Raw genomic sequence first — 20,915 nt, 5'->3', positions numbered from 1 at the left:
TGTTTCAACTCTGCATAATGAAGTGCACTGCACTGTACTTAACGCTAAGGAGAAAGCATGCACAGCACACAGTAGTTCTCACTTTGCACTACACTAAGAAATGAGTTCTCTGCATCACGGATCTATACCACAGAATGCTGCTTTATGAACAGGCATGTAGTAGCAAAGCAAGCTGACGCTGATCCTGCTTCATGCCCCTAGTCACTGACAAGCGCTACGCTGCAAAGAGCACTCCGGGACTTTGCGGCTTCCTTGTTCGCGCTATGTAGCCTTCGGCGATTTCTCTCTAAGCGAGCTGAAGTGTCGTCTCCTGATAGAACAGAACACTCTGCGAGTAGGTTTTACTTCTGCTGCCAAAACACGCCTGGCGTGTGCACTTTGCTGTTAAAACCCGGAACCATACTATATTACCGTACTTCTTGTCAGCTTCAATGCAATGTTTCAACTCTGCATAATGAAGTGCACTGCAGTGTACTTAACGCTAAGGAGAAAGCATGCACAGCACACAGTAGTTCTCACTTTGCACTACACTAAGAAATGAGTTCTCTGCATCACGGATCTATACCACAGAATGCTGCTTTATGAACAGGCATGTAGTAGCAAAGCAAGCTGACGCTGATCTAGCTTCATGCCCCTAGTCACTGACAAGCGCTACGCTGCGAAGAGCACTCCGGGGCTCTGCGGCTTCCTAGTTCGCGCTATGTAGCCTTCGGCGATTTCTCTCTAAGCGAGCTGAAGTGTCGTCTCCTGCTAGCACAGAACAGCACAGAACACTCTGCTGATGGGTTTTGCTTCTGCCAAAATACGCCAGTCATTTGCACTTTGCTGTTAAAACCCCTCTACCATACGGTATTACCGTGCTTCTTGTAAGCATAGAATGCACTGTTTCAACACTGAATACCGAAGAGCACTGCAGTGTACTTAACGCTAAGGAGAAAGCATGCACAGCACACAGTAGTTCTCACTTTGCACTACACTTAGAAATGAGTTCTCTGCATCACGAATCTGTACCAGAGAATGCTGCTTCATGAACAGGCATGTAGTAGCAAAGCAAGCTGACGCTGATTCTGCTTCATGCCCGTAGTCACTGACAAGCGCTACGCTGCGAAGAGCACTCCGGGGCTCTGCGGCTTTCTTGTTTGCGCTATTTAGTCTTCGGCGATTTCTCTCTAAACGAGCTGAAGTGTCATCTCCTGCTAGCACAGAACACTCTGCTGATGGGTTTTGCTGCTGCCAAAACACGCTTGGCTTGTTCACTTTGCTGTTAAAACCCCTGTACCATACGAGATTGCCCGGCTTCTTGTAAGCTTACAATGCACTGTTTCAACTCTGCATAGCGAAGAGCACTGCAGTGTACTTAACGCTAAGGAGAAAGCATGCACAGCACACAGTAGTTCTCACTTTGCACTACACATAGAAATGAGTACTCTGCATCACTGATTTGTATCAGAGAATGCTGCTTCATGAACAGGCATGTAGTAGCAAAGCAAGCTGACGCTGATCCTGCTTCATGCCCCTAGTCACTGACAAGCGCTAAGCTGCGAAGAGCACTCTGGGGCTCTGTGGCTTCCTAGTTCGCGCTATGTAGCCTTCGGCGATTTCTCTCTAAGCGAGCGGAAGTGTCGTCTCCTGCTAGCACAGAACACTCTGCTGATGGGTTTTCCTTCTGCCAAAACACGCCAGTCATTTGCACTTTGCTGTTAAAAGCCCTGTACCATAAGAGATTACCATGCTTCATATAAGATTACAATGCACTGTTTCAACTATGCATAGCGAAGAGCACTGCAGTGTACTTAACGCTAAGGAGAAAGCATGCACAGCACACAGTAGTTCTCACTTTGCACTACAGCTAGAAATGAGTTCTCTGCATCACGGATCTATACCACACAATGCTGCTTCATGAACAGGCATGTAGTAGCAAAGCAAGCTGACGCTGATCCTGCTTCATGCCCCTAGTCACTGACAAGCGCTACGCTGCGAAGAGCACTCCGGGGATCTGAGGCGTCCTAGTTCGCGCTATGTAGCCTTCGGCGATTTCTCTCTAAGCGAGCTGAAGTGTCGTCTCCTGCTAGCACAGAACACTCTGCTGATGGGTTTTGCTGCTGCCAAAACACGCCTGTCATATGCACTTTGATGTTAAATCCCCTCTACCATACGATATTACCGTGCTTCTTGTAAGCTTACAATGCACTGTTTCAACACTGCATAGCGAAGAGCACTGCAGAGTAGTTAACGCTAAGGAGAAAGCATGCACAGCACACAGTAGTTCTCACTTTGCACTACACTTAGAACTGAGTTCTCTGCATCACGGCTATGTACCACAGAAGACTGCTTGACCAATAGGTATGTAGTAGCAAAGCAAGCTGACGTTGATCCTGCTTCATGCTTTCAGTCGCTGACAAGCGATTAGCTGCGAAGTGCACTCTCCAGTGCTCTGCAGCCTCCTTCTTCGCGCTATGTATCCTGCGGCGATATCTCTCTAGGCGAGGTAAAGTGTCGTCTCCTGCTAACACAGAACACTCTGCTGGTGGGTTTTGCTACTGACAAAACACGCCTGGCGTGTGCACTTTTCTGTCAAAGTCTCTGTACCATACGAGAATGCCCTGCTCCTTGGAAGCGTACCGTGCACTCTGTAAGTTCTGCATAGGGACGAGCACTGCAGTGTACAGAACGCTAAGGAGAAAGCATGCACAGCACACAGTAGTTCTCACTTTGCACTACACTTAGAACTGAGTTCTCTGCATCACGGCTATGTACCACAGAAGACTGCTTGACCAATAGGTATGTAGTAGCAAAGCAAGCTGACGTTGATCCTGCTTCATGCTTTCAGTCACTGACAAGCGATTAGCTGCGAAGTGCACTCTCCAGTGCTCTGCAGATTCCTTCTTCGCGCTATGTATCCTGCGGCGATATCTCGCTAGGCGAGGTAAAGTGTCGTCTCCTGCTAACACAGAACACTCTGCTGGTGGGTTTTGCTACTGCCAAAACACGCCTGGCGTGTGCACTTTTCTGTCAAACTCTCTGTACCATACGAGAATGCCCTGCTCCTTGGAAGCGTACCGTGCACTCTGTAAGTTCTGCATAGGGACGAGCACTGCAGTGTACAGAACGCTAAGGAGAAAGCATGCACAGCACACAGTAGTTCTCACTTTGCACTACACTTAGGACTGAGTTCTCTGCATCACGGATATTTACCACAGAAGACTGCTTGGCGAATGGGCATGTAGTAGCAAAGCAAGCTGACGTTGATCCTGCTTCATGCCTCTAGTCACTGACAAGCGATCTGCTGCCAAGTGCACTCTCCAGTGCTCTGCAGATTCCTTCTTCGTGCTATGTGTCCTGCGTCGAGATCTCTCTAGGCGAGGTAAGGTGTCGTCTCCTGCTAACACAGAACACTCTGCTGCTAGGTTTTGCTAGTGCCAAAACACGCCTGGCGTGTGCACTTTCCTGTCAAACTCTCTGTACCATACGAGAATGCCCTGCTCCTTGGAAGCGTACCGTGCACTCTGTAAATTCTGCCATAGGGACGAGCACTGCAGTGTACAGAACGCTAAGGAGAAAGCATGCACAGCACACAGTAGTTCTCACTTTGCACTACACTTAGAACTGAGTTCTCTGCATCACGGCTATGTACCACAGAAGACTGCTTGACCAATAGGTATGTAGTAGCAAAGCCAGCTGACGTTGATCCTGCTTCATGCTTTCAGTCACTGACAAGCGATTAGCTGCCAAGTGCACTCTCCAGTGCTCTGCAGCCTCCTTCTTCGCGCTATGTATCCTGCGGCGATATCTCTTTAGGCGAGGTAAAGTGTCGTCTCCTGCTGACACAGAACACTGTGCTGGTAGGCTGGTAGGTATTGCTACTGCCAAAACACGCCTGGCGTGTGCACTTTTCTGTCCAAGTCTCTGTACCATACGAGAATGCCCTGCTCCTTGGAAGCGTACCGTGCACTCTGTAAGTTCTGCATAGGGACGAGCACTGCAGTGTACAGAACGCTAAGGAGAAAGCATGCACAGCACACAGTAGTTCTCACTTTGCACTACACTTAGAACTGAGTTCTCTGCATCACGGCTATGTACCACAGAAGACTGCTTGACCAATAGGTATGTAGTAGCAAAAGCACGTGACACGCGCGGCAGTCGCGTATCCCGAGGCGCGGGGTTCGGTTTAGGGTCCTTTGCCCTGGGCATGAGCAACGGTGCCCAGAGCAATGGATTGCCAGGCAGGAGTGGGACACAGCCCGGTAGTGCAGCCATAGTCGCCCCCCTATCCCGCTTGTGGACACAACCAGGTACAGGAGCACCCCCAGATCTCAGGCACGACTATTTGAGCCCAGAGCGATGGATCAGCAGACATGAGCATGGGTTTTGGGTGAAACTCGGGTGTCACAGGTGGATTTTTAGGAGGAATCTCCCACTTTGGGGAGATTTTGGGGCCAAATCTTTGATTTTGGCTAAAACCACCTCATCCCGTGTGGATTTTTGGGGCTCTCTTCACATTTTTGTGGTGAAATTCCCCAATTTTTTTCCCAAATCCTTTTTAAATTTATTTTTTTATTTTTTAGTGTTTCCTCCTCCCCAGTTTCCCAAAACCCCCCCTAAAAAATTCCAAAATAATTTCAAAAAACTCCACACAAATACAGGGGAAGCTTCCATGTGAATTTAATATTTTGGGGGGATGGGGTGCCCAAAATTTTTGGGCTCCTCTCACTCAGTCCTGGGGCACCCCGGGGGTCTTGGTGCCCTCCAGCATCTCCTTGTAGTGGCGCTTGAAAAAACCAACCTGGAAAGGGAAATTCGGGGAGGGGGGGGGGAAATTGAAAATATAGTTGAAAATTTAAAAAAAATCCATTTAAAACATTTTAAAATCCTGAAAAAACAGAAAAACAAAAAACCAAAAAGCCCCTCAAATAAAAAAAGGCCAAAAACAAGAAAAAAAAAAAGAAACCACACAAACCCGACCAAAAAACCGAAAAAGCTTTCAAATTTACCCTTACAAAAATCCCAAACCGCACAGAAATTTCCCCAAAAAATCACAAACCCCTAAAAATCCCCAAAAACCTTCCCCAATCCCCCCAAAATACTTCAAAATCCCCAAAAAACTCTTTAAAAACCTCTAACAAATACCTTAAGAAAACCTTCAAACCCCTCAAAAAACCTAAAAAAAAATCCCAAAAAAGCCCCAAAATTCCCCTTTAAGACCCCTCGAAGCTCCACTAAAATCCAAAAAAAACCTCTTTAAAATCCCCTAAAAAAACCCTTCCAAATCCCCTAAAAGCTCCAAAACCTCTTTAAAATCCCCTAGAAAAAAAACCCTAAAAAGTATCCAAAAACCCTTTAAATTTCCCTAAAATATCCCTTTAAAATCCCCAAAAAAATCCCAAAATTCCTCCAAAAATCCTTTTAAAAACCCTTAACTCCCCCAAAATACTCCCAAAATTCCCCCAATAAAACTGAAAAAAAAAACCTTTAAAATTCTTTAAAAACCCCCAAAATCCCCAAAAAAATCTCTTTAAAATCCCCTTTAAAAACCCCTAAAAATTCCCAAAAACCCCTTAAAAATTCCCTAAAAATTTTAAAATTAAAAAAAACAAATCCCAAAATTCCTCCAAAAATCCTTTTAAAAACCCCTAAATCCCCCCCACCTCAAAATAACCCTCAAAAATTCCCCCAATAAAATCTAAAAAACTCTTTAAAAATTATTTCAAAACAGCCCAAAATCCCCCAAATTTCCCCAAACTCAGCGAGCACCAGCACGAACCTGTTGCGAGTAGAGTCTGGCTACCATGGCTTGGAAGGATGCTGATAAAGCATGGAGATGTGACACAGGTAACACAGATGGACACAAACGACAGAACACGGACACAGATTACACAAGAGACACCAGTTATTTACCCAGAGCTGGAAGGAACTGGAGCAGCCATCAAGTGCAGCATCTCAGAGCCAGAGCTGGAAGGAAGAACAGTCAGAGCTGGAGGTTCAGCAAGCTGGACTGGGAAACACCTGCAAGTGAAACAAGCAGAAGGAACAGAAATCACCTGGGCCCTCAGATATCCTGAGCAGTAAGTGAGCAAGGGGTGCAGGAGCAGGAGCTGTGAGAACCAGGAACAGCTCTCGTGCAGGGGCTCCATGGGCTGGAGCTGTTACAGGCACAGGTGTCCCTGAGGGAGAGCTGAGCTCACCTGCAGCTGCAGCAGGAACGTCTCGAGGCTGGATCCGGACTGAGTGCACCCTGGACTCTGAGCCAGGCGCAGGCGTGGGTGTCCCTAACCAGGAGCTCTGGGCAGCGGGGAGCCCAGCCTCTTCCACTGGGGACTGAAGCCATGCCAAGTGCCACTCTCGGCGTGGAGGCGTCTCCCAGTCCCATCCCTGAGAGCAGAAGGAGGCAGGGGCTCTCCTGGGGACGTGGTGCAGCAGCATCTCCTCTGTCTCGGCACAAAGGGGGTCAGTCAGCACCCCCAGGGTGCACAGCACAGCCCCACATAACCCACAGGAGATGCCTGTCTTGGTGCCACGCTGGGCCCGTGCTCCTCACCTGGGCTCATCCTCCCGTGTCAGTGTGCCAGGGCTGCTCCTGTTGGGGCCGTGTCCCAGCCCGAGCCCTTCGGCCAGTCCCCTGTGCTGCTTCCTGCATGGAGACAGTCCCTGGGGAGGAAGATGCTGCAGCTTTGCCTCTTGGAAGATGCAGCTCTTGCCCCAGCAGGAGCTGCCAACCCTCAGCACAGATCTCTGCAGGCAGCAAAAGGCAGTGGTGAAAGCAGGCACTGCTCTTAAGGACTGCAGCCGACCCCGTGGGCCATCACGTGCCCCTTTTCTCTGCAGTGCTGCAGGGGCTGGGTCACAGCCCGAGACCTGCCCCAACGGCTGCAGCTTTCCGGGCAAACGAGAGCCCCGGCGCCTCTCGGAAGCTTCTCCTGGGCAGGCTGGGCCCAGGGCTGGTCGAGAGGCTTTGCCTCCTGTCCTTCCCCCTGCTGTGGCCGCAGGCCCCACCGTCCCCTTTCCAGCCTGACCCGCACTTTGGTGGCTCTGCATCCCTCCGGTGAGCCCGGGAGAGGGAATGGAGCTGTGCCGGGCCGGGCTGCCCAGGCAGGGCTTCTGGACAACGAGGCACGGCTCGCTTGGAGACAGGGACAGTCAGGAAACCCCTCCCCAGACTTACCAAATCTCACAGGAATGACAGGGGGCTGCAACTGCCCCATCCTCTGCGGGAGCCCAGTCGGGGGAGGCCCATTCTGGGGGGCTGTGCCAGGCAGCCTTCTCTGCAGCTTCCCCACAGCTGAATCTCTGCAAATACATTTGGAAAACAGTTGGGTAGATTCAAAGTCCCAGAGCACTGCCTGGCTCCCTTCTCTACCGTGTCACACTCACCTGCGGGAGAGGCCACAGGCTCGGGCCAGCCTCGAGCTCCCGGGGCAAAAAGGAGAGTCCCAATCCTACAAAATGCCCCAAAAAAAGCCCGACCACAACTAAAAAACTCCCTACCCCTGACCAAATAAAAACAAAAAAAAAAACCCCTTTAAATACAGAAAACTTACACCTATTTTTAATATTTAATTTCTACTCCTTTTCATATTTGATATTATATATATTACATATATTGTTCAATAAATTTACAATGCAATTTACATTATAACATATATACTACACTTTTATAATTTATTATGCACATAATTATGCACATATTACAAAAATTAATTTCTAGTTTATGTATATAAATATATCCTTACATATATTTGTACGTTTATATTTTTTAATATTATTTATTAAAAAAGCTCAGCCACTAACCAAATAGAAACCAAAAAACCCTTTCTTTTTAAATATATTTCAAATTTTTTTAAATAAATATATATATATATGTAATTTAAATATATAAATAAATAATATATAAATTATATTTTTATATATATAATTATTTATATAATATATAAAAAATATATATTTTTTAAAATATATGTATCTCATATTTATATCTGTAATTTATATATTATGTATATGGTACACCATAACATGTATGATACTATTTATATTATATCCTACATATATACTTTTATTTGTTTATATTCTATACTTATATATATATTTACACGTACATACATTTATACATAGTTTTAGTTTTAGATATATTTTTAGTTTTATGTTTGTATATATTGTATATTTGTACATTTATATTTGCTTATATTAATTATATTTATGTTATTTATAAAAATCCTACCTCTAACCAAATAAAACCAATAAAACATTTATTTAAGCTATAGTTAGGTATTTTTCATATTTATATTGTCTCCTACACCCAGCCCTCCCTGTGAATGTTCTGGCACCATTGGGTCCCTCTGGGGGACGGCACCCGGCAACACCCCCGCCATTCTCCACTCACCTGCTCCTTCACGGCAGCGTGGCTCCCTCTCCTCGGGACCTTGGGGTGCCCCAAAGGACATGGGAGCCCCCGAGTCTCCACCCCTTGTCCCCCTCAGCCTTTTTTCCTCACCCCCCAAAGAACGACTGCAGCTGCTCCACGGGGGCAGCCCAGAAGTTCCCCAGCCCCGCAGACACAGGCGACAGGAGGCAGAAGAGAGGACAAAGGTAGAAACCCCCTCCCGCACCTCTCACCTTTCTGGCTGAGAAAGCAGCTGCCTCCTCCTGCTGGCTGCTCCCGGCTGCGGGCAGGGCGATGGCTCGGGCAGCTCTGCAGGCTGTTCTTTCTTCCTCGATGTTATTTGTGTTTTCCTCCGTTTCCCCGGGCGGGAGGGGAGCCGGGAGGGAACACAGACTGGAGACGGGAAGGGTCGTTCCTGAGGCGGAGCCCGGCAGAGAGAGGCGTGCCGCAGCTGCCTGCCGGCGCCCGCCGGGCTCCGGCGTGCCCGCGGTGCCGCTGGGCGCACGGCCCGTGTCCGCACGCCTGGCAATGCCGCGGAGAACGGCTCGGGGCGCGGGCAGGCAGCCCAAACACGGACCTTGGTCCTTCATTTCCCGCCCTTTCTTGCGGCCATCTTTGTTGTGGCCGCAGCCACTTCCGGTCGGTCGCCATCTTTGTTGTGGCCGAAGACACGTCCGGTCGGCTGCCGTGTTTCTTGTGGTTCCCTTCGGGCCCTCGCCCCTCACAAAGGCATCCTTCTTATCTCCTGCCTGAACCTTACCCGACGCTGGCAGCGGTGGACGCCGACCGACCCCGCGCTCTTGGCACGGTATTCCGCCTCCATTCCCGGCGCTTGGATGCATCGGGGTGCTGCTTTCGGTTCAAAATGGCGGCGCCCGTGCTTGCCACCCTCTTCCGTACAACATGGCGGCGCCCGTACTTGCCACCCTCTTCCGTACAACATGGCGGCGCCCGTGCTTGCCACCCTCTTCCGTACAACATGGCGACGCCCGTGACCGCCACGTGCTTTCGGTTTAATATGGCCGCGCCCTTGCCCGCCACGTGTTTTTAGGTAAATATGGCATCTCCAACGCGGCCGCGTGGTGCTGGACAAGTGTGCCTGCGACTACATAGTCACGTGTTGCCGGACAGTATGTCGGCGGCCATTCTGCCGTGTGATAGGGGACAGTTTTTGCGGCCCCGATTAAAGTGGTCGGGCCGACAGGGTGACCCGATGACATGGAGGGGCGGGCCGACCCTATGACGCGCGGGAGCGTGGCGAGGCGGTGACGCGGGGGGGGGCGTGGCCGCGGCCGTGACGGGAGGGTCGGGGCCGCGGCAGTGACGCCGGGGGCGTGGCCGTCACTGCAACGCGGGGGGGCGTGGCCGCGGCTGTGATGCGGGGGGGGGCCGACCCGATGACGTGCGGGGCCGTGGGCGGAGCCCGGGCCGCTGCCGTGCGGTCGCTAACGTGACAGGGCTTCCGCTTCGACTGCTGCCGGTGCCGGCAGCCGATCTCGTCCAAGCGTTGCCGCCGCTCCCTCGGCGGGCGGAATGTGGGGCTCGGGCACCCGGCGGCATCGGGGCGGGCGCTGGGGCCGAGCACGGCGCTGCCGCTGCTGCTCCGGGCTGCTGCCGGGGCTCCCGTGCCGCCGGCCGTGCGCGGGAGGGCGGTGCGGGGATTTCCCCGCGCTGAGCTTCCCCCGGCACCCCCCAAACCCGCCGCTCCGGCGCTGCCAGCGAGCTTTTGATAAACTAAAAAGATACTGTGTATTCTTGGAGTGTTGCATTCTACCTCTGTTGTTTTTCCTGCTAGTCTGGATCCTCTTCATTTCTTCATTTTTTAGGTGCCCAGGGTGTGGTGGATGTCCTGATTGAGGGACTTCTAGTAAAACCTCTATATAGGGCCTTAAAAGCAGCCGAGAGAGGAATTATTCCATGGACTGAACACGCTAGAGCAGCTTTTAAACAGCTGAAACACTCACTGATGTCAGCTCCAGGCATTGGGACTGCCAGATTTAACTAAACCTTTTGAACTTTTTACATATGAGAGACAGAACATGGCTTTGGGGGTGCTAGCACAGCGTCTCGGGAACCAGCGGAGAGCTGTGGCCTACTTTTCCAAACAGTTGGATAGTGTTGCCCAAGGTTGGCCGGGGTGCCTAAAGGCTGTGGCAGCCACTGTCATTTTAATCCAGGAGGCCCGAAAACTTACCCTTGGGCAACACATTGTGGTGTATGTACCCCATGCCGTGGCAGCTGTCCTTGAGCAAAAGGGGGGACATTGGCTGTCTGGCAACCGGGTGTTGAAATACCAATCACTGTTGTTAGAGCAAGATGATGTTACCCTAAAAACAACTTCTGTTTTTAACCCTGCTATGTTTCTGTCCTCCATCTTAATTGACAATGAGCCAGAGCATGACTGCTTGCAGATAATTGAGGAGGTCTATTCCAGCCGACCAGATCTGAAGGATGTGCCCATGGAGAATCCAGATTGGGAACTCTTTACTGACGGAAGCAGCTTCATGAAAAATGGTAAAAGGATGACAGGCTATGCAGTGACCACACAGGATAAGGTGATCGAGGCAAAGGCCCTGCCAGCAGATGTGTCATCGCAGAAAGCTGAGCTGATTGCACTAACAAGAGCTCTAGACCTGAGTGAGGGAAAAAAGGTAAATATATGGACCGATTCCAAATATGCATTTAGTGTTGTCCATGCCCATGGAGCCGTTTGGAAAGAGAGAGGACTTTTGAATGCTCAAGGTAATCAAATTAAACATGCTGAGCAAATACTCGCCCTCTTAGAGAGCATTAAAAGACCTGCAGAAGTAGCTGTCATGCACTGTAGAGGTCACCAAAAGGGGAAAACTGCTCCAGAATTGGGAAATTGCTTTGCTGATAAAATGGCAAGAAGGATTGCAGAAAAGGGTATTCTTGCAGTAATTCCACAGAAAGAGATTGATTTGTCAGGGTACACCCCAAAATATGATCAGGCAGACCACAAACTAATAAAATTCCTTAAAGCTAAAATCGCAGAAAGTGGGTGGGCTGTTACCCCGAAGAACCAGGTGGTAGTCCCACCCCTGATCCTTCGGGAATTAGTTCAGAGAGAACACGAAACCACACATTATGGGGTTGAAAACCTTTTGAAACACCTAAGAAAGGTAGTAATAGGGAAGGGAATGATTGATATTATACAATCAGTAGTGAGTAAATGTGAGATTTGCTGTAAAAACAACCCCGACACAAGAAAGAGAGTTGTATTAGGAATAACAAAGGCAGGAGATCTTCCTGGGGATTACTGGCAAATAGATTTTGCGGAGTTACCACGCAAAGAGGGATACCGGTACATACTGGTATTGGTTGACACCTTCAGTGGATGGCCAGAAGCTTACCCCTGTCGCACTAACACAGCTAGGGAGGTGGTGAAAGTTTTGTTTAACCACATAATTCCGAGATTTGGGGTTCCCTTGGGAATATCATCAGATAGGGGACCACACTTTGTCACAACAGTGGTCAAAGATGTTAGCCAGATTTTGGGAATTACTTGGGATCCACACACACCTTATAGACCCCAAGCGAGTGGTAAAGTTGAACGTATTGAATGGGACTCTTAAGAGACAAATTAGTAAAATTTGTCAGGAGACATCCATGACGTGGGTTCAGGCCCTACCTATAGCTTTATTGAGAATTCGCATTCAACCGAGGCGGAGGGGTAACATCAGTCCCTATGAAATACTGTATGGCAGACCATATCAAAGTCCACACATTCCAGGTGAAATTCATCTGAAGGGGAAATGTGATCTGCAGCGCTATTTAATGGCTTTAGGTTCCACTTTACAGAAGCTTCAGCGTTACATCGTGTTATCCAGACCCACAGGACTGGACACACCTGCACATCCGTTCCAACCTGGAGCTTGGGTCTATGTAAAATGGTGGGACAGTGATCCTCTGCAAGCTAAGTGGAAAGGGCCATTCAAAGTCCTGCTGACAACCTTTAGTGCAGTTAAAGTTGCTGACAGAGGACCCTGGATTCACTATTCCAGAATTAAGAAAGCTTCAGCTCCCGAACAATTATAACAACAAAGACTGATGTTAATGATAACATATTTTAGGTGATTTCTCTTTTGCATTTAATTACCATTATTCTTTATGTAACATTTGGCTGTATAAAATATTATTCTTATTAGATGTTTATTGTTATTAGTTATTAGTTATAAGGTGTATGTTTATTAATATGTATTTACTATTAGATATTTATCTAATGTTAGAACTTCTGTTATTAGATACTTATCGGTTATTGGGTGTTTACTGTTAGTAAAATTTAAAATAGAGACTTGACAAGGTAGAGGCCTTGTCAAGCCTCTAAAGGGGGGAAATGATGCCTTAAGTTTGGAGTTTTCTGTTCTGCTTGGGTATGCTTTCCGTTGAGCTTAAGGTGGTGAAGACAAAATAGTCCGATTCGAGCTATTGATTCAAGGACAGTTTCTTCAAACTTTAGGCCCTAAGTATAAACAGCGTGAAAAGAGGAGGGCGGGCCATCCAGGAGAAGAGGAGGATAACACCTTACAATTTGAGACTATTAATTGGATGGTTGACTCCTGTATGTAAATGGACTGAAGTTTATAAAAATGTAAAATCAAGTGACCAAGCTCTCTTTTGAATCCACCTTGGAGCCACTCGGGCAGGGCAGGGGCCACGCTGTGGCACTGTTGCTGCCAGGGTGTGGCCTTTGAAGACCTCTCAATAAATACCTATTTATTTCCCCTAAATCTGTGTGATCTCTGTTCCAGCTCCTAAAGGCAACATCCTGATAGCACAGAACACTCTGCTGATGGGTTTTGCTGCTGCCAAAAGACGCCTGGCTTGTTCACTTTGCTGTTAAAACCACTGTAGCGTACGATATTACCCTGCTTTTTGTAAGCTTACAATGCACTATTTAAACTCTGCATAGTGAAGAGCACTGCAGTGTACTTAACGCTAAGGAGAAAGCATGCACAGCACACAGTAGTTCCCACTTTACACTACACTTAGAAATGAGTTCTCTGCATCACGGTTGTGTACCACAGAATGCTGCTTCATGAACAGGCATGTAGTAGCAAAGCAAGCTGACGCTGATCCTGCTTCATGCCCCTAGTCACTGACAAGCGCTACGCTGCAAAGAGCACTCCGGGCTCTGCGGCTTCCTTGTTCGCGCTATGTAGCCTTCGGCGATTTCTCTCTAAGCGAGCTGAAGTGTCGTCTCCTGCTAGCACAGAACACTCTGCTGCTGGGTTTTGCTAGTGCCAAAACATTCCTGTCATGTGCACATTGCTGTTAAAAGCCCTGAACCATACGAGAATACCGTGCTCTGTGTAAGCTTACAATGCACTGTTTCAACACTGCATAGCGAAGAGCACTGCAGTGTACTTAACGCTAAGGAGAAAGCATGCACAGCACACAGTAGTTCTCACTTTGCACTACACTTAGAACTGAGTTCTCTGCATCACGGCTATGTACCACAGAAGACTGCTTGGCGAATGGGCATGTAGTAGCAAAGCAAGCTGACGTTGATCCTGCTTCATGCCTCTAGTCACTGACAAGCGATTAGCTGCGAAGTGCACTCTCCAGTGCTCTGCAGATTCCTTCTTCGCGCTATGTGTCCTGCGGCGAGATCTCTCTAGGCGAGGTAGGGTGTCGTCTCCTGCTAACGCAGAACACTCTGCTGCTAGGTTTTGCTAGTGCCAAAACACGCCTGGCGTGTGCACTTTTCTGTCAAACTCTCTGTACCATACGAGAATGCCCTGCTCCTTGAAAGCTTACCGTGCACTCTGTAAATTCTGCCATAGGGACGAGCACTGCAGTGTACAGAACGCTAAGGAGAAAGCATGCACAGCACACAGTAGTTCTCACTTTGCACTACACTTAGAACTGAGTTCTCTGCATCACGGCTATGTACCACAGAAGACTGCTTGACGAATGGCTATGTAGTAGCAAAGCAAGCTGACGTTGATCCCGCTTCATGCCTCTAGTCACTGACAAGCGATTAGCTGCCAAGTGCACTCTCCAGTGCTCTGCAGATTCCTTCTTCGCGCTATGTATCCTGCGGCGAGATCTCTCTAGGCGAGGTAAAGTGTCGTCTCCTGCTAACACAGAACACTCTGCTGCTAGTTTTTGCTACTGCCAAAACACGCCTGGCGTGTGCACTTTTCTGTCAAACTCTCTGTACCATACGAGAATGCCCTGCTCCTTGAAGCGTACCGTGCACTCTGTAATTCTGCATATGGACGAGCACTGCAGTGTACAGAACGCTAAGGAGAAAGCATGCACAGCACACAGTAGTTCTCACTTTGCACTACACTTAGAACTGAGTTCTCTGCATCACGGCTATGTACCACAGAAGACTGCTTGGACGAATAGGTATGTAGTAGCAAAGCAAGCTGACGTTGATCCTGCTTCATGCTTTCAGTCACTGACAAGCGATTAGCTGCGAAGTGCACTCTCCAGTGCTCTGCAGCCTCCTTCTTCGCGCTATGTATCCTGCGGCGATATCTCTCTAGGCGAGGTAAAGTGTCGTCTCCTGCTAACACAGAACACTCTGCTGATGGGTTTTGCTACTGCCAAAACACGCCTGGCGTGTGCACTTTTCTGTCAAACTCTCTGTACCATACGAGAATGCCCTGCTCCTTGGAAGCGTACCGTGCACTCTGTAAGTTCTGCATAGGGACGAGCACTGCAGTGTACTTAACGCTAAGGAGAAAGCATGCACAGCACACAGTAGTTCTCACTTTGCACTACACTTAGAACTGAGTTCTCTGCATCACGGCTATGTACCACAGAAGACTGCTTGACCAATAGGTATGTAGTAGCAAAGCCAGCTGACGTTGATCCTGCTTCATGCTTTCAGTCACTGACAAGCGATTAGCTGCGAAGTGCACTCTCCAGTGCTCTGCAGCCTCCTTCTTCGCGCTATGTATCCTGCGGCGATATCTCTTTAGGCGAGGTAAAGTGTCGTCTCCTGCTGACACAGAACACTGTGCTGGTAGGCTGGTAGGTATTGCTACTGACAAAACACGCCTGGCGTGTGCACTTTTCTGTCAAACTCTCTGTACCATACGAGAATGCCCTGCTCCTTGGAAGCGTACCGTGCACTCTGTAAGTTCTGCATAGGGACGAGCACTGCAGTGTACAGAACGCTAAGGAGAAAGCATGCACAGCACACAGTAGTTCTCACTTTGCACTACACTTAGAACTGAGTTCTCTGCATCACGGCTATGTACCACAGAAGACTGCTTGACCAATAGGTATGTAGTAGCAAAAGCACGTGACACGCGCGGCAGTCGCGTATCCCGAGGCGCGGGGTTCGGTTTAGGGTCCTTTGCCCTGGGCATGAGCAACGGTGCCCAGAGCAATGGATTGCCAGACAGGAGTGGGACACAGCCCGGTAGTGCAGCCATAGTCGCCCCCCTATCCCGCTTGTGGACACAACCAGGTACAGGGAGCACCCCCAGATCTCAGGCACGACTATTTGAGCCCAGAGCGATGGATCAGCAGACATGAGCATGGGTTTTGGGTGAAACTCGGGTGTCACAGGTGGATTTTTAGGAGGAATCTCCCACTTTGGGGAGATTTTGGGGCCAAATCTTTGATTTTGGCTAAAACCACCTCATCCCGTGTGGATTTTTGGGGCTCTCTTCACATTTTTGTGGTGAAATTCCCCAATTTTTTTCCCAAATCCTTTTTAAATTTATTTTTTTATTTTTTAGTGTTTCCTCCTCCCCAGTTTCCCAAAACCCCCCCTAAAAAATTCCAAAATAATTTCAAAAAACTCCACACAAATACAGGGGAAGCTTCCATGTGAATTTAATATTTTGGGGGGATGGGGTGCCCAAAATTTTTGGGCTCCTCTCACTCAGTCCTGGGGCACCCCGGGGGTCTTGGTGCCCTCCAGCATCTCCTTGTAGTGGCGCTTGAAAAAACCAACCTGGAAAGGGAAATTCGGGGAGGGGGGGGGAAATTGAAAATATAGTTGAAAATTTAAAAAAAATCCATTTAAAACATTTTAAAATCCTGAAAAAACAGAAAAACAAAAAACCAAAAAGCCCCTCAAATAAAAAAAGGCCAAAAACAAGAAAAAAAAAAAGAAACCACACAAACCCGACCAAAAAACCGAAAAAGCTTTCAAATTTACCCTTACAAAAATCCCAAACCGCACAGAAATTTCCCCAAAAAATCACAAACCCCTAAAAATCCCCAAAAACCTTCCCCAATCCCCCCAAAATACTTCAAAATCCCCAAAAAACTCTTTAAAAACCTCTAACAAATACCTTAAGAAAACCTTCAAACCCCTCAAAAAACCTAAAAAAAAATCCCAAAAAAGCCCCAAAATTCCCCTTTAAGACCCCTCGAAGCTCCACTAAAATCCAAAAAAAACCTCTTTAAAATCCCCTAAAAAAACCCTTCCAAATCCCCTAAAAGCTCCAAAACCTCTTTAAAATCCCCTAGAAAAAAAACCCTAAAAAGTATCCAAAAACCCTTTAAATTTCCCTAAAATATCCCTTTAAAATCCCAAAAAAAATCCCAAAATTCCTCCAAAAATCCTTTTAAAAACCCTTAACTCCCCCAAAATCCCCAAAAAAATCTCTTTAAAATCCCCTTTAAAAACCCCTAAATTCCCAAAAACCCCTTAAAAATTCCCTAAAAATTTTAAAATTAAAAGAAAACAAATCCCAAAATTCCTCCAAAAATCCTTTTAAAAACCCCTAAATCCCCCCCCACCTCAAAATAACCCTCAAAAATTCCCCCAATAAAATCTAAAAAACTCTTTAAAAATTATTTCAAAACAGCCCAAAATCCCCCAAATTTCCCCAAACTCAGCGAGCACCAGCACGAACCTGTTGCGAGTAGAGTCTGGCTACCATGGCTTGGAAGGATGCTGATAAAGCATGGAGATGTGACACAGGTAACACAGATGGACACAAACGACAGAACACGGACACAGATTACACAAGAGACACCAGTTATTTACCCAGAGCTGGAAGGAACTGGAGCAGCCATCAAGTGCAGCATCTCAGAGCCAGAGCTGGAAGGAAGAACAGTCAGAGCTGGAGGTTCAGCAAGCTGGACTGGGAAACACCTGCAAGTGAAACAAGCAGAAGGAACAGAAATCACCTGGGCCCTCAGATATCCTGAGCAGTAAGTGAGCAAGGGGTGCAGGAGCAGGAGCTGTGAGAACCAGGAACAGCTCTCGTGCAGGGGCTCCATGGGCTGGAGCTGTTACAGGCACAGGTGTCCCTGAGGGAGAGCTGAGCTCACCTGCAGCTGCAGCAGGAACGTCTCGAGGCTGGATCCGGACTGAGTGCACCCTGGACTCTGAGCCAGGCGCAGGCGTGGGTGTCCCTAACCAGGAGCTCTGGGCAGCGGGGAGCCCAGCCTCTTCCACTGGGGACTGAAGCCATGCCAAGTGCCACTCTCGGCGTGGAGGCGTCTCCCAGTCCCATCCCTGAGAGCAGAAGGAGGCAGGGGCTCTCCTGGGGACGTGGTGCAGCAGCATCTCCTCTGTCTCGGCACAAAGGGGGTCAGTCAGCACCCCCAGGGTGCACAGCACAGCCCCACATAACCCACAGGAGATGCCTGTCTTGGTGCCACGCTGGGCCCGTGCTCCTCACCTGGGCTCATCCTCCCGTGTCAGTGTGCCAGGGCTGCTCCTGTTGGGGCCGTGTCCCAGCCCGAGCCCTTCGGCCAGTCCCCTGTGCTGCTTCCTGCATGGAGACAGTCCCTGGGGAGGAAGATGCTGCAGCTTTGCCTCTTGGAAGATGCAGCTCTTGCCCCAGCAGGAGCTGCCAACCCTCAGCACAGATCTCTGCAGGCAGCAAAAGGCAGTGGTGAAAGCAGGCACTGCTCTTAAGGACTGCAGCCGACCCCGTGGGCCATCACGTGCCCCTTTTCTCTGCAGTGCTGCAGGGGCTGGGTCACAGCCCGAGACCTGCCCCAACGGCTGCAGCTTTCCGGGCAAACGAGAGCCCCGGCGCCTCTCGGAAGCTTCTCCTGGGCAGGCTGGGCCCAGGGCTGGTCGAGAGGCTTTGCCTCCTGTCCTTCCCCCTGCTGTGGCCGCAGGCCCCACCGTCCCCTTTCCAGCCTGACCCGCACTTTGGTGGCTCTGCATCCCTCCGGTGAGCCCGGGAGAGGGAATGGAGCTGTGCCGGGCCGGGCTGCCCAGGCAGGGCTTCTGGACAACGAGGCACGGCTCGCTTGGAGACAGGGACAGTCAGGAAACCCCTCCCCAGACTTACCAAATCTCACAGGAATGACAGGGGGCTGCAACTGCCCCATCCTCTGCGGGAGCCCAGTCGGGGGAGGCCCATTCTGGGGGGCTGTGCCAGGCAGCCTTCTCTGCAGCTTCCCCACAGCTGAATCTCTGCAAATACATTTGGAAAACAGTTGGGTAGATTCAAAGTCCCAGAGCACTGCCTGGCTCCCTTCTCTACCGTGTCACACTCACCTGCGGGAGAGGCCACAGGCTCGGGCCAGCCTCGAGCTCCCGGGGCAAAAAGGAGAGTCCCAATCCTACAAAATGCCCCAAAAAAAGCCCGACCACAACTAAAAAACTCCCTACCCCTGACCAAATAAAAACAAAAAAAAAAAACCCCTTTAAATACAGAAAACTTACACCTATTTTTAATATTTAATTTCTACTCCTTTTCATATTTGATATTATATATATTACATATATTGTTCAATAAATTTACAATGCAATTTACATTATAACATATATACTACACTTTTATAATTTATTATGCACATAATTATGCACATATTACAAAAATTAATTTCTAGTTTATGTATATAAATATATCCTTACATATATTTGTACGTTTATATTTTTTAATATTATTTATTAAAAAAGCTCAGCCACTAACCAAATAGAAACCAAAAAACCCTTTCTTTTTAAATATATTTCAAATTTTTTAAATAAATATATATATGTAATTTAAATATATAAATAAATAATATATAAATTATATTTTTATATATATAATTATTTATATAATATATAAAAATATATATTTTTTAAAATATATGTATCTCATATTTATATCTGTAATTTATATATTATGTATATGGTACACCATAACATGTATGATACTATTTATATTATATCCTACATATATACTTTTATTTGTTTATATTCTATACTTATATATATATTTACACGTACATACATTTATACATAGTTTTAGTTTTAGTTTTAGATATATTTTTAGTTTTATGTTTGTATATATTGTATATTTGTACATTTATATTTGCTTATATTAATTATATTTATGTTATTTATAAAAATCCTACCTCTAACCAAATAAAACCAATAAAACATTTATTTAAGCTATAGTTAGGTATTTTTCATATTTATATTGTCTCCTACACCCAGCCCTCCCTGTGAATGTTCTGGCACCATTGGGTCCCTCTGGGGGACGGCACCCGGCAACACCCCCGCCATTCTCCACTCACCTGCTCCTTCACGGCAGCGTGGCTCCCTCTCCTCGGGACCTTGGGGTGCCCCAAAGGACATGGGAGCCCCCGAGTCTCCACCCCTTGTCCCCCTCAGCCTTTTTTCCTCACCCCCCAAAGAACGACTGCAGCTGCTCCACGGGGGCAGCCCAGAAGTTCCCCAGCCCCGCAGACACAGGCGACAGGAGGCAGAAGAGAGGACAAAGGTAGAAACCCCCTCCCGCACCTCTCACCTTTCTGGCTGAGAAAGCAGCTGCCTCCTCCTGCTGGCTGCTCCCGGCTGCGGGCAGGGCGATGGCTCGGGCAGCTCTGCAGGCTGTTCTTTCTTCCTCGATGTTATTTGTGTTTTCCTCCGTTTCCCCGGGCGGGAGGGGAGCCGGGAGGGAACACAGACTGGAGACGGGAAGGGTCGTTCCTGAGGCGGAGCCCGGCAGAGAGAGGCGTGCCCGCGGTGCCGCTGGGCGCACGGCCCGTGTCCGCACGCCTGGCAATGCCGCGGAGAACGGCTCGGGGCGCGGGCAGGCAGCCCAAACACGGACCTTGGTCCTTCATTTCCCGCCCTTTCTTGCGGCCATCTTTGTTGTGGCCGCAGCCACTTCCGGTCGGTCGCCATCTTTGTTGTGGCCGAAGACACGTCCGGTCGGCTGCCGTGTTTCTTGTGGTTCCCTTCGGGCCCTCGCCCCTCACAAAGGCATCCTTCTTATCTCCTGCCTGAACCTTACCCGACGCTGGCAGCGGTGGACGCCGACCGACCCCGCGCTCTTGGCACGGTATTCCGCCTCCATTCCCGGCGCTTGGATGCATCGGGGTGCTGCTTTCGGTTCAAAATGGCGGCGCCCGTGCTTGCCACCCTATTCCGTACAACATGGCGGCGCCCGTACTTGCCACCCTCTTCCGTACAACATGGCGGCGCCCGTGCTTGCCACCCTCTTCCGTACAACATGGCGACGCCCGTGACCGCCACGTGCTTTCGGTTTAATATGGCCGCGCCCTTGCCCGCCACGTGTTTTTAGGTAAATATGGCATCTCCAACGCGGCCGCGTGGTGCTGGACAAGTGTGCCTGCGACTACATAG

General features: G+C 48.7%; 2 protein-coding genes across 10 annotated transcripts; both read right to left on the bottom strand.

The window, feature by feature from the left end:
* Window positions 1-4,532: 4,532 nt before the first annotated feature.
* LOC130254559 (uncharacterized) lies at window positions 4,533-9,263 on the bottom strand. Of its 7 annotated transcripts, none has more exons than XR_008840769.1 (6): window positions 8,608-9,263; window positions 7,160-7,284; window positions 6,536-6,645; window positions 6,183-6,425; window positions 5,896-6,003; window positions 4,533-4,783 (listed from the first exon to the last, which is right to left on the bottom strand). XR_008840769.1 is itself a non-coding variant. In XM_056494240.1 (5 exons), the coding sequence occupies exons 1-3, from the start codon at window positions 9,214-9,216 to the stop codon at window positions 6,555-6,557; spliced, it is 825 nt and encodes a 274-aa protein (XP_056350215.1). In that variant the 5' UTR covers window positions 9,217-9,241; the 3' UTR covers window positions 4,533-4,783; window positions 5,896-6,003; window positions 6,183-6,554. The 7 variants fall into 7 exon arrangements, 5 of the variants coding, with proteins under 5 accessions (XP_056350215.1, XP_056350217.1, XP_056350219.1 ...); XR_008840770.1 differs by having other exon boundaries at window positions 6,183-6,429; window positions 8,608-9,185; XM_056494240.1 differs by having other exon boundaries at window positions 6,183-6,645; window positions 8,608-9,241.
* A 6,802-nt stretch (window positions 9,264-16,065) lies between these two features.
* LOC130254611 (uncharacterized) lies at window positions 16,066-20,257 on the bottom strand. 3 transcript variants are annotated; one of them, XR_008840788.1, is made up of 5 exons: window positions 20,074-20,257; window positions 18,001-18,749; window positions 17,648-17,890; window positions 17,361-17,468; window positions 16,066-16,316 (listed from the first exon to the last, which is right to left on the bottom strand). XR_008840788.1 is itself a non-coding variant. In XM_056494319.1 (4 exons), the coding sequence occupies exons 1-4, from the start codon at window positions 18,495-18,497 to the stop codon at window positions 16,241-16,243; spliced, it is 924 nt and encodes a 307-aa protein (XP_056350294.1). In that variant the 5' UTR covers window positions 18,498-19,114; the 3' UTR covers window positions 16,066-16,240. The 3 variants fall into 3 exon arrangements, 1 of the variants encoding a protein (XP_056350294.1); XR_008840781.1 differs by lacking the exon at window positions 20,074-20,257 and having other exon boundaries at window positions 17,648-18,110; window positions 18,625-19,110; XM_056494319.1 differs by lacking the exon at window positions 20,074-20,257 and having other exon boundaries at window positions 18,001-19,114.
* Window positions 20,258-20,915: the final 658 nt, after the last annotated feature.

This window comes from Oenanthe melanoleuca, chromosome 1 (genome assembly GCF_029582105.1).
Source record: "Oenanthe melanoleuca isolate GR-GAL-2019-014 chromosome 1, OMel1.0, whole genome shotgun sequence".
Classification (NCBI taxonomy): domain Eukaryota; kingdom Metazoa; phylum Chordata; class Aves; order Passeriformes; family Muscicapidae; genus Oenanthe; species Oenanthe melanoleuca.
Note: the sequence above shows the minus strand (reverse complement) of the source record. Positions and strands in the feature narration are given on the sequence as shown.